Genomic DNA, 17,202 nt, shown 5'->3' on the forward strand with positions numbered 1-17,202 from the left:
GCCTCAGCCTTCTGGTAGCTAGGATTACAGATGCACACCACCACATCCGGCTAATTTTTGTATTTTTTCATAGACACAAGAGTTTTGCCATGTTGTCCAGGCTGGTCTCAAACTCCTGACCCCAAGTGATCCGCCCACCTCAGCCTACCAAAATGCTGGGATAATAGGTGTGAGCTACTGCGCCTGACCTAGTATCCACTGATATTTTCAATATCAGCCTTTCTTCTGATTTAATGAGAATGAAGTATTATAGGATTTTTAAAATAAGGAATCAAAATGTATTTTATGGTTATTCCTAGATTTGTCCCCGTAATTTTCTTTGCTGCTTTACCTTAATCCAAATGTAGTAGTTGAAGTATTCACACCGATATGAAGTTTGTACAATAAAATAGATTTAGTACTTTAAGCCTATTTGTCCTTAGCAAAAGTATTAGATCTATAATTATGTTTCTCATTCTGTTGCCCAGGCTGGGGTGCAGTGATGTGATCGCAGCCAACTGCAACCTTGAGCTCCTGGACTCAAGTTATCCTCCTGTTTCACACCCCTGAGTAGCTAGGACTATAGGTGCATGCCACCATGCCAAAGTTTTTTTTTTTTTTGGTAGAGATGGGGGTCTCACTGTGTTGCTGGTCTCAAACTCCAAGCCTCAAGTGAGCCTCCTGCCTCAGTTTCCCAAAGTGCAGGGATTGCAGATGTGAGCCACCACACCTGGCCACATTTCTCTTCTAAAGCAATTTATATAAATTCTCCTAAATGTTTCTCAAAACGTGAAGAATGCAGCCTTTTATCCATATGTTTTATTTCAGGAACTTTGCAGCCATTAATTATAATGGCTAAAAACTTTGGGCAGTCAGGTTTACGGAAATAAGTAGTATTTCTCTAAGAAACTCATATTTTACAGAATACATGAAGGGCTTAAAAGTGATAATCTAAGCTGTTAGAGACTTCAAGGAAAGTAAAAAAATAACGCCTTCATACATTTTTCCTACATTTGTCCTAGCAGGCTCGGTAAGAAAATTAAAATAGCAAAAATAAATCACCTCACCTATCACTATCCCCTCCTCCAAACTGGTCCAGAAGTGAGTACTACCAGATTTAGATCACATTTAAGGAGCCCTGACTTCATATTTTAATGGATCAAGACATTAACTGGCAAAGAGCTTAGCACACAGTAGGTACATAATAATTATTGATGAATTAATGCGTAAGGACATAGTGTTTGGAGTCAAATAGACATGGTTTTGGATCCCGTATTCTCTGCTCCCCTCCACTGGCTTCCATGACATACTCTCCTGGTTTTTCTCCTGCTTCTCTATCAGTCCCTAAGGTGTTTGTGTTACTTGCTTTCTGCCTAAGGAGCTCTTCTGTTTTTATGCTGTACTTTCCCTAAAATAGTCTCGTTCACCCCCACAGACTCAAATGTCGTCAATATGTTGGTGACTCTTGAATCAATTCTTCTAGCTTAGGTACTTCTCCTGAGTCTCATATTCAATAAATGATCTGTACTGGATGGACCACAGGTGCCTCCAACTTGAACATACATGTGCTGTCCTCCACTGTGAGTACACGCATAGCGTAGCATCTGCCTCATTACAGGCTCTTAGCATAAACTTGTGAGTGAAAAATATCTATAGGTAAAGTCAGCATTTTTCCACTTTTCTAGCAGTTATCCCACTATAACACAATTGACTGTTTACTGGCTTATAACCCTCTTTAAATTCAGTAAGGGCAGAAACCATGTTTGTCTTGTTCATATTGGTAGAGCCAGTGCATAGTTTGGTACATAGTAGTTGTTCAGAAAACGTTTGCCTTATTTCATGATTCTACATGTTTTGGGCAAGTTAATTATCCTTTCAGAGGTTTATATTCTTGATCTGTTAAATAGTTGACAGTACCTTGAAATGTTGTAAAGATGAAACAATTCAGTTATTCACTCTTCAAAACTTTTTACTATAGAAAAATATTCAAATGTATGTATCTGCACTCCAGCCTGGGCAACAGAGTGAGACCTTGTCTCTAAAAAAAAATAAAAATAAAAAATTAAAGTAGAAACAAAAAAATTACTGTATTGGGAGATGTGTGGTAGGCAGAATAATGCCCCCTCTACAGATGTCCATGAACACAGAACTTGTGACTGTGTTATGTTATAGGCAAAAACGAATTAAGTTTGCAAATGGAGTTAAGATTGCTTATCAATTGACCTTAAAAATCGGGAGATTATCCTGGTTTGACCCAGTGTAATCACAAGGGCCTTCAAAAGTGGAAGAGCAGGGAGGCGGAAGAGAGGATCAGAGTGATACTATGTGAAAACAATTCAACCCGTGCTTGCTGGCTTTGAAGATGGTGGAAGGGGCTTTGAACCAGAAAACTAGGTAGCCTTAGTTTCCCTAGAGCCTTCAGAAGGAAAAACAGTCCTACCAACACCTTGATTTTGACCCAGTTATATATGTGTAGGATAACTGTTAGGTTTAGGTAATAAACTTGTGTTGTTTTTAAGCCAGTAAGTTATTAGTAATTTGTTACAGTGGCAATAGAAAACTGAAGATCAGATAATCAGAAAAAAATTGGAAATTGGGTGTTTTGTGATATTAGGGAATATTTTTAAGTGTGATAATGGCATTATGATTATGTTTTTAAAAAGAGTACTCTTTTAGAGATTATATTACAATATAGATTAAATAGCATATCTTGAATTTGTTTCATAATAGTTCAGAGATGGCAGGGGAGCGAGTGGGATATTAGGGAAACGTGATCAATTATGAAACAATGATTAACAAAGCTTGATTTTTCCATGTATTAGGTTGTACTAGTTTTTCAAATAATGAATTGGTTCCTTAGCATCCTCTACACATAAGCAATGTGGATTTAAAAAAAAATTCTAGAATCATTGTAAACTCATAGAGTTAGCTATATTTGAAGTATTTCAATCCATTGTAGTTATTATTTTTATTTTTCTTAATGCTCAAACTGTCCCATCTACTTATTCAAGTTATTTTGATGCAACTCTATGAGTCTTTAACATTTTCCTTGCTTTCTAATTTGACAAGACATTCCAGACACTCCCTATTCATTTTTTGCCCCAATCCTAGAATCAGCAATTTCCCTAAGACTTCTGGTTCCCTTTAGTAGAAAGACAATAATTCTGGTGCAGGAGTCATTTTTTCTCTGAATAAAGACTTATTGAGCAATATGCCAGGGACTGCTGGGTGCTAGGGATAGAGCAATGAACAAAATAGATGGTGTCCCTGACCTCAAGGTATGAGAAGACAGAATAAACAATAAAAAGAATATAACATGAGTGCTGTAGATAAAGAGAAACTGCTGAGGAATATAGGAACTGCTGCTTTGTGGGGAATGGGGTGCTGTTTTGTATAGGATGGTCCAGGAAAGGTACATTGATAATATGGCCTTTGAGTAGAGACCAGAAGGAAGTAAGGGAGCAAGCCATGTGAACAACTGGGGAAAAGATTTCCAGGCAGAGGAAACAGAAAGTACAGAGGCCCTGAATCAGAAGCACGCTGGCCAGTACAGAGGAATAATCAGGAGGCCAGCGTGTCTAGGATATAATGGGCCAGGGACAGAGTGGCAGGACATCAGGTCAGAGGGATAGCAGAGGTCAGATTTTCTAAGACCTTTGGTTTTAGTGCTGGGTTAAACGGTCACTGTTGGAGAGTTTTGAGCAGAGGAGTATCTGTTCAAAACCCTCCAATTATATACTGACTTCATTTTTACTGACTTTTGTGTTGGTGGCAAGGGTAGAAGCAAGGAGATCTATAGGCAGTCACTGCTCTAATCCAGCCACGAAATGAAGACGGTGGCTTGGACCAAGATGTACTATGGAGGTGGTGAGACGTCATTATGTGATGTGTTTTTTGTATCATCATGAGCAGTTCATCTCCCAACACCAAACTTTCTCTCCTACTGATTATGTTTAGCAATACAGAAGCACTACTTCTAATAAGAGTAAGCTGCCTTAGAAGACACTAGCAACATCTGTTACTGTTTAAGTTTGTTCTTTGGGATATCTTCCCCCATTCCCAGCTGACTTATGTTAAGTTTTCAAGTATAGTTTGACAGAATGTAGTATTTTTTTCACATAGTGTGTGTCGGTAGTAAGAATATTTTACTGGTAGTTGGATAATTTTATTTGAACCAAAGAATCAACTGATTAATTTCATGCCTATTCAGGTACAGTCTGGCCAGGTGCTTAATCTATGCATTATAATCCTCACTACTGTCTTTTAAGTGTGTCGGTTTAGAATTAACAGCCGTTATGAACGGGAACAGAGACCAAAAATATCAAATAACCCCCACTTTATTCTTAATCCAGTGAGAAAACATCTGTTTTCAAAAAATTCACACATGTGCTACCAGGAACTTGATTGATTTTAATTAATATTTTCTTACTGGAAACTCTAGCAACTCTGTATATTGTGGATTAGGTATATTTTACTGGATTAACTTAACAAATTTATATACTGTATGCTGAGAAAGTTTTCTAATATGTTGCTAGGTTTTCCAGTAAATTTATGTTTATTTATTTAATGGTAATTATTGTAATCTTAGGTTTGACTATCATAGTGTTGAAAATCCAAAGAAAAGATTAAATATGAATGTTATCATTCTGAACCTCTAGAAGACTCATAAATAGCAATTCTAAAGTTAATAAAAGAGATTCTTACCAACACTATTGGTTTGGAGAGAAGCTAATGGATTTGAATTTCTAGTTTTCTGGTGGTGAAATGTATTTTGTACAAAAGAAAAAAAAAGTAATTTTCAAACGAACTCCCAGGGAGTAGAGATTAGCCATAAAAGAAGCCAATATTTAATGAAAGTTGCTCAAGTTTAAGGTTAAAAAGGAAATCTTGAGTCAAGAACTAATTTCCTCCTAATGTTCTCATTGTGACAGTTTCCTGACTTGCTCATTATTCAGTTCGAATAAGTCACAGTTTTTGTGACTTACATTCCTAGATTGTGAAATAGGGCTGATTCAATGCTCCTGTTTAATGTTATCATTAGAACTTAAAAGAAAAAAAAAAACTGTATTACAAGCAAGTAGATTGTCATCCTTAAGCTATCTCTAAAGAGGTGTATTTTTTTTTTTTTTTCCTACATAGAAGTAGATGGTTTTTGCAATGGGTTCAATGCATTTGGAGCATTTTAGAGGCCAATGTAGTACCCATGGAAGACTGGTTTTCTTTGTATGGTAGTATAGTTCTCTACAAAATTATAATGGAAGCCGGGCTCATTTATGGTGCTTCCTCTCCCAAGACCTCACCCTCTTACACTTCCCTCTTCCCCATAAGCCAAGTGAGTAGAGACTAGGAGGCTGGCACTTGACTGCTCAAAGGTTGCCCATTCCTGTGCTAGAGCGGTGAGAAATTCAGTCTGAAGAAATGAAACATCACTTTATTCATACGGGAAATAACTGTGCCTTGGAAATGTTCAGGACTTGGTAATTAATAGAGCTTGTGTAGCTTTGTGTGCGGGCCAATGTGCTAGCAACGCAGAAACAAATGGAGGTGTGAGAATTTGTTTCATATCCAAAGTGGTTAAAATGGGGCAGTAATAGAAAGCAAGGCTTTTCTTCCCAAGAAAGGAATAGTGGTAGAGTTTAGAGCCTTTTTATGTGTGTTTGAGATACAGTCACATGTTTCACGTTTAAGAATGGCTTCTCATGCTAAATAAGTTAGTTCCCCATATACCTTCTCCTTGAGGCATGGGCCAGATGGATTATGTCCCATTTTACAATGACTGATGGAGAATTACCACACTCTTTTATTGCTGATAGTATCTCAGTGACTCAGTACTTTAGAGCTTATGCATAGATAATGTGATAAAATAAAGGCATGTGGTAGATGAAAGAGTTTGGCTTTCTTTGGGGTCTGATTTTCAGGTTTTCCAATTGGTTACTTTCCCATTATTTGAAATCCTGAACCTAATCCACATTTTTAAAGTATCCATCTCTATAGTCTTCTTTAAAAAGACAAAAAAAAAAAAAAGAGTGAGAGAGAGATTGGGAATATTCCTTTTTTCATTTAATTTCATCATTTATTTGTAAGGCAATTTTTGGCTTGGATAGAAAGAAGTATATAAAGTTTGTGCTCATTTTTAAATAATTAATAATTAACTTAGGGAAGAAAAGATATTGACAGGATATTGATAAATAGCTAATAAATTATACACGTGAGGGGTGTTACTTCTAGCTGGGGTGGTCAGAGATGACTTGGGAGAAGAAAATGAAACTTCTGTGGGCCTCACAGAATGGGAAAACTATGAGTAGCAGTAGAAGAAGGGACAGTTCCTTGGCTGAGGGTCACAGAGGCAATGTCTGGTCTGGCATGTTCAAGGGATAGTGAATAAGCTATAGCATAGTTTAAGAGCAGACTCTGGAGCCAGACAGCCCAAGTTCAAGACTTTTACTTGCTATGTGACTTTGGGCAGATGTTTAAACTTCTCTTTGCCTCAGATTCCTCATAAATTTAAAAAGTGGTACTAATTCCAAAATCATAGGGCTGTTGTAAGGACTTATTAATAGTGCCTTCAAGACAAGGCTCATGCCTGTGGTCCCAGCACTTTGGGAGACTGAGACGGGCAGATCACGAGGTCAGGAGTTCAAGACCAGCCTGGCCAACATGGTGAAACCCCATTTCTACTAAAAATACAAAAATTAGCCCAGCGTGGTGGCAGGCGCCTGTAATCCCATCTACTTGGGAGGCTGAGGCAGGAGAATCGTTTGTACCCTGGAGGCAGAGTTTGCAGTGAGCAGAGATCATGCCGTTGCACTCCAGACTGGGCGACAGGGCGAGACTCTGTCTCAAAATAAATAAATAAACAAATAAATAAATAAAGACTAGTGCCTTCAAATGGAATTAAATAATTGTACAAGTTAGATATTAAATAACTCTGATTTAGTCTAAAGATGATGGCAGTGATATGTGGGGAAACAGCAAGGACAAGGTTTTACAGAAGATTGGAGTGGGCTCATTGAGGGACTCGACTTTCAGGACTACATATAGTTTGTAATGAGTTACAAAGGCTTTATTTTAGAAGCAGGAGCATATGATCAGAGTAGTGTTTTTGGAAAAATAATCAGCAGAATAGGTAGAAGAGGAGGCTGGCCTCAGAGAGTGGTTAGGAGACTTGCAGTAGTCCAGATTTGAGGAATTCAAGACCAGAATTCAAAAGATAGAGGATGGGTTTGAATTAGAAAGGAAGGACAGACCTGAGAAAGAAACATTTTCTGTGAAACAGTTCTTAAGGTCTAGGGACTAACCCTTGGGGACACAGGAGGCCGAGTTCTGTGCCTGCGTGAGTGGGAGAATGCAAGCATCTAAGGAGTTCTTGGCAAAAGCTGGTAATATGTACAAGAAGAAGAAATATATTTTACATGTCTTGAATTTAAAGAGAATAACTGGTGTTAGAGTTGAAAATGCCCTTGAGAATACGTATTTGGTGCTCCAGAAGAAATCAGGCCTGGATATAGAAATTAAAGATGCACAGAGGTAAGAGTTGGGCTGTTCTAGCAAATTAGGTAACAAGAAAGAAAGTAGTGTACTAAGTGAATATTACAGCACTTTTCTGTCCCATTTCTATAAGAGAAAGTGTGAGTCTAAGAGAATGGAAGCATGTTCCTAGTCCAGTTGACTTACTTGAAACATGGGCAATAGTAGAGCTCTCTGGCCTGAAAGTGTCGTTTCATAGATCAAGTGCCAGGCAGCACACTGTAGAAGATGTGCGAAGTGTCTATAAACGCTGGGTTTCTGGATCTGTAATTGCACATTATTGCAAACAGGCTTTATTCTAGCGAGGGAAAATTATCATATCAATTATCCTAATTAATCTTTCCCAATTCCAACTACACTTTAATATACTGTCAATGTGTTTTTATATATATGTATATTTATGTAAATACATTCATCTGTATAAATACACTCTTAATTTGTATTATTTGTATGCTTTTCTTAAAAGCTGTTCCTTTTAGGCTACTTTCATGTGTACCTTTTCTCTTCCGTTAGATTTTATTTTATTTTTTTTTATTTTTATTTTTTTTAGAGACGGAGTCTCGGTTTGTTGCCCAAACAAACTGGAGTGCAGTGGCGGGATCTCGGCCCACTGCAAGCTCCGCCTTTCGGGTTTACACCATTCTCCTACCTCAGCCTTCCGAGTAGCTGGGACTACAGGCGCCTGCCACCTCGCCCGGCTAGTTTTTTGTACTTTTTAGTAGAGACAGAGTTTCACCCGGTTAGCCAGGATGGTCTCGATCTCCTAACCTTGTGATCCGCCCGTCTCGGCCTCCCAAAGTGCTGGGATTACAGGCTTGAGCCACCGCCCCTGGCCTACCATTAGATTTTAATAGGCCGTGTGTTGGTTTCAATCCTCACTGTTTTCTCATTCATTCACTTTTGTATTGATTCCAGTTTATTTATTCATTCATTCATTCTCTCCGGACACTGTTAAGTTGCTAGGGTGCTGAATAAGACATAATTTCTGCCCTCAAGGAGTATACTATCTAGTTAGGGGAAGCAAAGGCACAGAAATAATATAGCAGAAACAGTAATAAAGACATTAGCAGAAAATTATGAGAACACAGAAGAGAAACATTTAATCCAGATTATATGGAAAGGGTTGGGGAGAAATGTAGTTCAGGGAGAGTTTTTGTAGTAGTCAACTTCTGGGCTGAGACTTAAACAAAAAAGTAGTGGTTACTAGGTAAATAGGAGGAAAGGTAGAAAATGGCATTACTGATGGTGAAAACAGCCTGAACATACATAGACCCATTCACAAGAAAAAGTGAGGCAGTTTAGTGTTACTGGAGCATAAAGTGAAAGGCAAAGAGCAGTTAAGATGAAGTTGTGGGGCAAGCAGAGACGGGGCATTTGTATGCAGCACATGTAAGCAGAGACTACATTCAGGGGTCAAATAGGGAGATCCTTAAATGCTATTGGGTCAGATTTCAGTCTTAGGTGGCAGTTGGGAGGATGAATATAAGGAGGACAAGACATTTGTGGTAGCTGGTCGAGGTTGGTGACATTGAGGATCTAAATTAAGACAGTATTGTAGGAATACGGAAGAGGAGGCAAAGTTAAGAACAGTGTGGAATATCAAAGCAGCAGGACCTATTACTACAAATGAGAGGGAGGAAGGAGCAAGGATGCTTCTTATGTAGCTGCTTTCTATTCCTGGGTGACTGGTTGCACAGTCTACTTAGAGAATCCAGGAACAGAGAATATAGTGAGTTAATTTTTGGTTTTGTTCTCTTCAACACATTGAGATTTTTAATATATCTATGACTATATTTGGAATTAAATCTAATTAATGGTTAGTAGAGATGTCTAGATAATTAGAAATAACTCACCTTCAATATTTACCTTAACCATATCTCCTCATAGAAGCAGAGGTATGGGTCACCTGAGGTCAGGTGTTCAAGACCAGCCTGACCAACATGGAGAAACCACGTGTCTACTAAAAATACAAAATTAGCTGGGTGTGGTGGCACATGCCTGTAATCCCAGATACTCAGGAGGCTGAGGCACGAGAATCGCTTAAACCCAGGAGGTGGAGGATGCGATGAGCCAAGATCGTGCCATTGAACTCCAGCCTAGGCAACAAGAGCGAAACTCTGTCTCAAAAAAAAAAAAAAAAAAAAAAAATGCAGAGGTAACTCTGCTTTTCTTAAAGCATTCTGTGCATATATCTGTCATAATTCTTTTACTTTGTTGGAATCTTTGGTTTTCTTTCCTATTACCTACATAGTCACAGCCTAGTGTTTGATTCATAACCTCACTGTAAATGTGAGTGAATAGATTATTGTTAAAATAATAATTTCTATTATTTGATTGTTAGGAAAAGTTTATTTGTGGCTTATTCTCATTCTGATTCTCTGTTTTAACTCCTAGTGCCTTCCACTGGAAGAATCTCAAACAGCGCCACTTCCTCAGGATCAGTGGCACCAGCCAGCTCAGCTTTGGGACAACCCCAGCCAAGTGCCCAGGACACTTTAGTGCAAAGAGCTGAGCACATTCCAGCAGGGAAACGAACTCCAATGTGCGCCCACTGTAACCAGGTCATCAGGTTGGTTGTTTTTTGAAATTTTCTTGAAAGTGCTTAATATCAATATTAGGTTTTGGGGTTTTTTTTGTTTTGTTTTGTTTTTTGCATTTTGAAATATGTGTAATGTAATTAGTGAAAATTTTCTTGCCATAATCCTATAGAGTACTAATTATTGAGTAGATAAATATGAATATCCATTAGAATCTATTTTAATGAAAGGTAATACAGAGGTCTGTGAAAATAAAAGTACTAATTGCATTCGTTATCAGTTATCAATTCCTATTAGAACTAAGGAAAAAGTGATTAATGTGGCCTTTCAGAGAATAATAACATTTTAAGACTCAAAGGGACCCTGAAAGTCATTTATCCTAATTTTATTATTCTACAAATTATAGAAGTGAGGACATTCATTTAGATGAAAAATAACTAGTGACATTAAATAACTATGAGCCTTAGAGAAAAAGAAGATTGGAATTTTGAGTACATGAGCACTGAAAGGTACCTTCAGACCTATTCATAAATGTTTTGAATGTTAGATTAGGTAATGACCTGCTTCTTTAAAATATGTTTTATCCAAATCTATTTATTGTGTCTTAATTACAAGAAGAAAAAGTCTCAGAGATCTTAAGAATGCACTGTACTGCACCTTATTGTATCTCTCAGTATTTCTGAATAAGGGGCTTTTAGAATGTTAGGCGGTGTAGGCACCAATGCTGATTGCAGGCATCCCACCCAAAGGACCTTGTTGCACTTCATAAGTTGCCTTGTTGGCAGTAACAAATCGTCCTTTGAAGTGATTTCTCAAGCTCTCTTCTTTTTAAATTTATCCTACTTTGAAATAATTGAAACAGTGACTTCTCTAAAGTTGAATAAGGTAAAACTTAATTACATTTTCATCTCTTCTATTACATAATTATAGCATAATGTTTCTAGGTAGTATTTTAAATGGAGTCAGGAAACCTCAATACTTCATTTAAGAGTCAAATATAAACACCCCTCTCTTTAGCCTACTATTAATTAAATAATATATATATCAAGAACATAGCACACAGTATGCCATTCAAAATTGAATAGTTTTTTTTTTATTTTAAAGGTAGTCAGTGTTCATTGTGACATTTAAAAAACATAGAGACACAGAAAACAAAAAACAAAGTTCACACATAATCGCACCTCCCAAGGTAACCGCTATTACTATTTTCTCTCAGACTTTTAAAACATTCACACATAAGGACAGATATTATTTTACAAAAATGGAATCTTAATACAGTATTTTGTAAGCTGTTATTTTTCCTTTAAATGATATTTTTCAGAGTGAGTACCTGCTTAGTAAGAATTAGCCAGCAGCAGTGGTAGTGGTAGTAGTGGTTTTGGGGAGAAAGGGAAAATCAGTAAAGGTTTCCAAAGTCTAGAGCAGTATTCAACACACAGAAGGCATTCAGGAAATGTTTAACTGCATAGATCACACATGACTCTAGACCCATTCATCATTTAGGTCATAATGTCAATTTGGTTAGTCATTTTCCTGAAAGTATTAGTATGGGGTCCTGTCTTATAGAAATATTTAAACTAATATAAGATCTAGTATGTTGCTCCTTTATCCTAATAAAGAAAACAATGTTTTAATACTACCTGCATTTAGCTGTTATATTTTTGGTTTAATATCGATAAAATAGAAACAAACTCTGACTTGTAACATGGCTTCTATAAGTTACAGTACTTTGGTTGCCTAGACTTATGCTTAGGGATACTATATTCTGGATAAAAACACCCTTTGTGAAGACAGGAGTCACTGCTGTTATTTGTATGCTATTGTAAGCCAGTAATTACTGGGTGAGTTAACAAAATGTCATACCACATCAGTTGCTGATTCATGTTGTCTAGTTATCAAATTCCGTGATATCATGTAATCACCACTTCTGGCACTTCTAAAAAACTTAATATGGAGAAAATGAAGATCAAAGTAGAAATTACATTCAACACCCCTACCTGCCTTGGTTTTAAATTTAACGCCAGGCTAGGATGCAATTTTAATGCACAATCAGCCTGCCGTGTAAAATAAATATGTGTTATGTTAACATGAGTAACCATCACTTATTGCTCCCTCATCTGTTAAATGTTATATTGTTCTGGATTATCCAGTACTTGTTATTAGTTAAGCATTAAAGCTTCATTTACTAAGGAAGTTAATAGGAATGGGGATTAGTTCATGTCAAGATCATGTAACAGTAATTAACATAGCACATTTGCCTGGTGCTCAAATGCTTAAGCAGCTTGAATCAATTGTGGTCAGTTCAGAGGCCTAGTCAAAGCATAATTCTAGTTATTGGCCTCAGTGTCACTATTACTTACCAAAGCAAGAAGGCTTTAGATCAAGTGACATTCTCTTGGACACCTGTTTTAAAAACGAGCTGCAGTTTCAGGCTTGATACCTTCCGTGTAGACTATTATACCCTGGCAAGCTTGGAGAAGTTTAAATTTATAATTTATATTGTGAGTTTTCTACCATATAATTTATATTGTTTGTACTAATTTATATTGTTTTGTTTTATATTTGCTTTTCAATATTTCAAATTTGCCAAAAACCATTTTTTATGTAAAGGCAAACTAAAGCACATTTATGTTGCATTTTATTATTTTTTTTTTTTTCAGCAGAGTTGATTGTTTTAGAAAACCTCAGCAATCTGAATGTTAGAACTGAACTGGTTGTCTCTTTAGAGAACACATTCAGTTTAAAATTCCGTAATCTTATTTGGATCTAAAGTTTGAAAATTTTTTGGTTTATTTGAATTGTGAAAAGTTTATGGATATTTTGCCTAAATTGTATGATGGAGACATTACTTTAGCTACAAATGAATAGGAAGTTACATTTTAGGAACTTCTGTTAAAGCTTTAAGTTTGCTATGGGACATTTTCAGTCAAATTATGATAGAAGCATCATTTATTTGACTCATACTTGTGAATAAATTGACTGTTGGAGTGCTAGGATAATAGAGAATCATAGAAAATCAGGCAGTTGTAGCCAAAACCGTATTTCAGTTTCCCTGGTAGAATGGGGTTTTGAACAATCTAGTTTATTTCTTAAGTGTTACCTGACCATTTGTATTACATGGAGTTAACTGAACTATTTATGTTCAGGTTCTTGACATCTTTGTGAAAGAAGGAAGGGGCTTATAGTACTTGAATTTATTCTTAAATATGGAATGCTTAAATGGCCACATTACTATTGTTTTGTCTGCCTACAGAACATCACCAGAAAAACCATATACATCCAATCCATTGTTTGTTCCAGTGAGGAAAAAAATGTAACTTATTGATTTGTTTTTTGCTCAGTGGTTTTCAAACCTGCTCTGAGGAGCACCATCTCAGTTTACCAAGGAAAAACATGCAGAATTTTTTGCTTGTTTTACCATTTATTTCAGTCTCTGAGCACCCCCTTATTTATAGGTTTTATTTGTCATCCCCACTGATTAAGATTTGACTTGAAAATAAAAGGCCTCCTGGCAATGTATTAGCCCTTGTATTTAAGGAAACAACTAAAGACATTGACCAAGACTCATAAGCAAGGCAGAGACCAAGATTTCATTATTTACTGTTATGAAAGATTAGAAAGAACATAAATGTGTGGCATCTATATAATGTAATTTTCAGAAAATAATTAATGTTAAATGTGTTTTTAGCATATTCCAAATGTTGCACTAAGAATTTTGCCTGAATTTTCATGACAACCCTGTGAGACAGTTGCTGATTATTCCACTTCAAGGTTGAGAAAATTGAGGCACAGAGAAGTTATGTATTTGTTTGAAGTTACATATATAGTAAATAGTAGAACCTGAATTTGAGCCCAGATTTGTCTAACTTTAATTTTTTTCATGCTTTTCACTACCACTACATAGGAAATGTTTATAGTATCACATTAATATGGCAAAAATGAAATAAGGAACTCTAAAGTATGATTCCAATTTTGTGTAAAGAAACTATACACCAAGATATGTATTTAAGCCTGATAACAATAAAAATAGCTATTATATATTGAACATGGTTGGTATCATACCACGAACTTTTGTTTTGTTTTGTTTTGTTTGAGACGGAATCTCCCTCTGACACCCAGGCTGGAGTACAGTGGTGCGATCTTGGCTCACTGCAACCTACACCTCCCGGGTTCAAGTGATTCTGCTGCGTCAGCCTCCCAAGTAGCTGGGACTACAGGCGCTGCCACCATGCCTGGCTAATTTTTTGTGTTTTCAGTAGAGATGGGGTTTCACCGTGTTAGCCAGGATGGTCTCGATCTCCTGACCTCATGATCCGCCCACCTCGGCCTCCCAAAGTGCTGGAATTACAGGCGTGAGCCACCTCAACTGGCCCATTCCAAGAACTTTGTTAGTATCATTCTACTGGATCCCCAAAATACCTCCAGAGAATTGACATTATTCTTTTTAAAAAATTTTTTATGTCCATAGGTTTTTGGGGAACAGGTGGTATTTGGTTACATAAGTTCTTTAGAGGCGATTTGTGAGATTTTGGTGCACCCATCACCTGAGCAGTATACTCTGAACCTAGTTTGTAGTCTTTTATCCCTCACTCCTTCCCATCCTTTCCCCCTGAGTCTTCAAAATCCATTGTATCATTTTTATGCCTTTACATCCTCATAGCTTAGCTCCTGCTTACGAGTGAGAACATACGATGTTTGCTTTTCTATTCCTGAGTTACATCACTTAGAATAGTAGTTTCCAGTTCCATCCAGGGTGCTGTGAATGCCATTAATTTATTCTTTTTTATGGCTGAGTAGTATTCTATTGTATTTATATACCACAGTTTCTTTATTCATTGATTGATGGGCATTTGGGCTGGTTCCATATTTTTGCAGTTGTGAATTGTGCTGCTGTAAACATGCGTGTGCAAGTATCTTTTTCATATACTGACTTATTTTTCCTGTTAGTAGATATATTCTTATGCCTGTTTTACAGATGGGAATACAGAGACTTATATTAATTTACCCAAAGTCACAAAGCTGGTTAAATAGTAGAGCCAGGGCTGGAACCCATCTGTTTGATTCTGAAATACATTCATTAATTCATTAAATATCTATTGAGGGTCCTATAATGAACCAGACACTGTTTTATGCCACTGATTTTAGAAATATAATAGTAAACAATACATATAGCCAGTGTGCTTTAGAAAAAGACCAAAAGAGAACTATACCCCAAAATTAAGAGTCATAATCCCCAGATAATTGGATTTGATGTGATGTTTATTTTCTTCTCTCTCTGACTTCAGTCTTTCTAATTTATTGCACAGGGGTGTGTGTGTTTGTGTGTTTGTGATTAGTAAATATACACACAGTGATATATATTACTGTATTAAATCAGAGAAACACCCTCAGTAAACCTGCCATAACTGAAGAGTAAGGCAATGTACTTTTATTCATAGTGTTTGAATGAGAAAGAAGAGAATAGATAATAAACAAGTTAAACAGTTAAATATTCTCATCTCCCCTCTAAAATTATTTTGTACCGCATATAAGTATTCTTAAACTCATATAGGTGACCTAAGGCTCACTTTTCTAGTTTCTCATCTAATACAGGAGTATAAGCAACATTCGTTGAGTATTTTGTGTGCCGCTCTCCTTAGGTATCACTGGCACAGAAATCAAAGACATGCTCTTTTTCCTTAAGAAGGTTACTGTTATGAACTGAATTGTCTTCCCAAAATTCATTTGCTGAAATTCCAAATTCCAGTACCTCAGAATGGGACTATATTTGAAGAGGGCATTTGGTCTTTAAAGAGGTAAAATGAGGTCAGTAGGGTGGGCTTTAATTAAATTTAACTGGTGTCATTATAAGAGGAAATTGAGACACTGACACATATTGAGGGAAGACCATGTGAAGACACATGGAGAAGGTGGCCATCTATACACTAAGGGGAGAGGCCCTCTTGACATCTTGATCTTGAACTTCTAGCTTCCAGAACTGTGAGAAAATAAATTCTTGTTGTTGAAGTCACCCAGTCTGTGGTACTTTGCTAAGGCAGTCCTGTCAAACTAATTCAGTTTATAGTCTAATCAAAAATACAGACAAGCAAATCAACTAACAAATTAATATGGTAAGTCGAATAGAGATACATCTAGGATTACATCGGTGCAAAAAGGAGAGGTGAGGATTATCCAACTTCAACAAACCAATTTATTTTATTTGAAAAGAATGGAAAGCAGTAAGGTTCAGAAGTCTATTCATAATCAAGTCAATATTTTGTACAACAAACGTCCATTGAAAACTTCTACACAAGTTACCATACTGGCACCATGATATATATTTCTAGTGTACCCCATGCTCACACCCGAACAGATGGGTATGACTGGAAGGAATCCCACAATCACACTTACCAGTCTCCTTTTAAATTCATCACTACTAATCTCAGGTATGTTCCTTCTTTTCCCTGGGTATATTCTTAATAGTAACGAAAGACTGCTGTTTCTCTAATATGCTTACTTTCCCACTTTCCCCAAAAAACCCATTTCACATCTTCTTTTTCCTCAAACTTCTAAAATCTCCTTTCCCATCCTCACTATTAGCTGATGACTTTGATTCCTCTTTCACTTTTTTATGTAGGAAAGGGAACAGAAAAGACATACAACATAGAGAAAATGAATAGCAAAATGCCACTAATAAATCCTACTTTATCAGTAGGTTGCATTAAACATAAATAAATCACACACTCCAGCTAAAAGAGAGAGTGAAAGGGTAGATAAAATTACGATCTAACTATAAGTTGTCTGCAAGAGACACAGTTTAAAATAAAAGATACAAATATGTTACAAGTAAAAGTATAGAAAAAAATTATGCAAATAGTAATCATAAGAGAGTTAGAATGACTATACTAATATCAGATAAAATCGATGTTAAGACAAAAAATATTACTAGAGACAGAGTAGTACATTTTATGATAAAAAGTTCAATCCATCAAGAAAATGTGAATTATAAACATATATTTACCTAACAGCATCAAAATAAGTGAAATAAAAACTGTCAGAATGGAAGGGAGTAATATATATAATTCAATAGTAATGGTTGGAAACTTCAACACTCCACATTAATTAATGGATGTAATTGATGACTAGTCAGAATAGCAAAAAGAATTCGAAAACTTGAACA

At 36.4% G+C, this 17,202-nt stretch overlaps 1 protein-coding gene across 3 annotated transcripts in view; it reads left to right on the forward strand.

Moving 5' to 3' along the window:
- PDLIM5 (PDZ and LIM domain 5) overlaps positions 1–17,202 on the forward strand; it is a 211,717-nt gene that overhangs the window by 174,204 nt on the left and 20,311 nt on the right. For all 3 annotated transcript variants that reach the window (XM_023193321.1, XM_023193318.1, XM_023193319.1), the window contains one exon: positions 9,901–10,075. In XM_023193321.1, the coding sequence (XP_023049089.1) occupies positions 9,901–10,075 (175 nt within the window). The remainder of the gene's footprint in view (positions 1–9,900; positions 10,076–17,202) is intronic.

Source organism: Piliocolobus tephrosceles, chromosome 3 (genome assembly GCF_002776525.5).
Source record: "Piliocolobus tephrosceles isolate RC106 chromosome 3, ASM277652v3, whole genome shotgun sequence".
NCBI lineage: Eukaryota > Metazoa > Chordata > Mammalia > Primates > Cercopithecidae > Piliocolobus > Piliocolobus tephrosceles.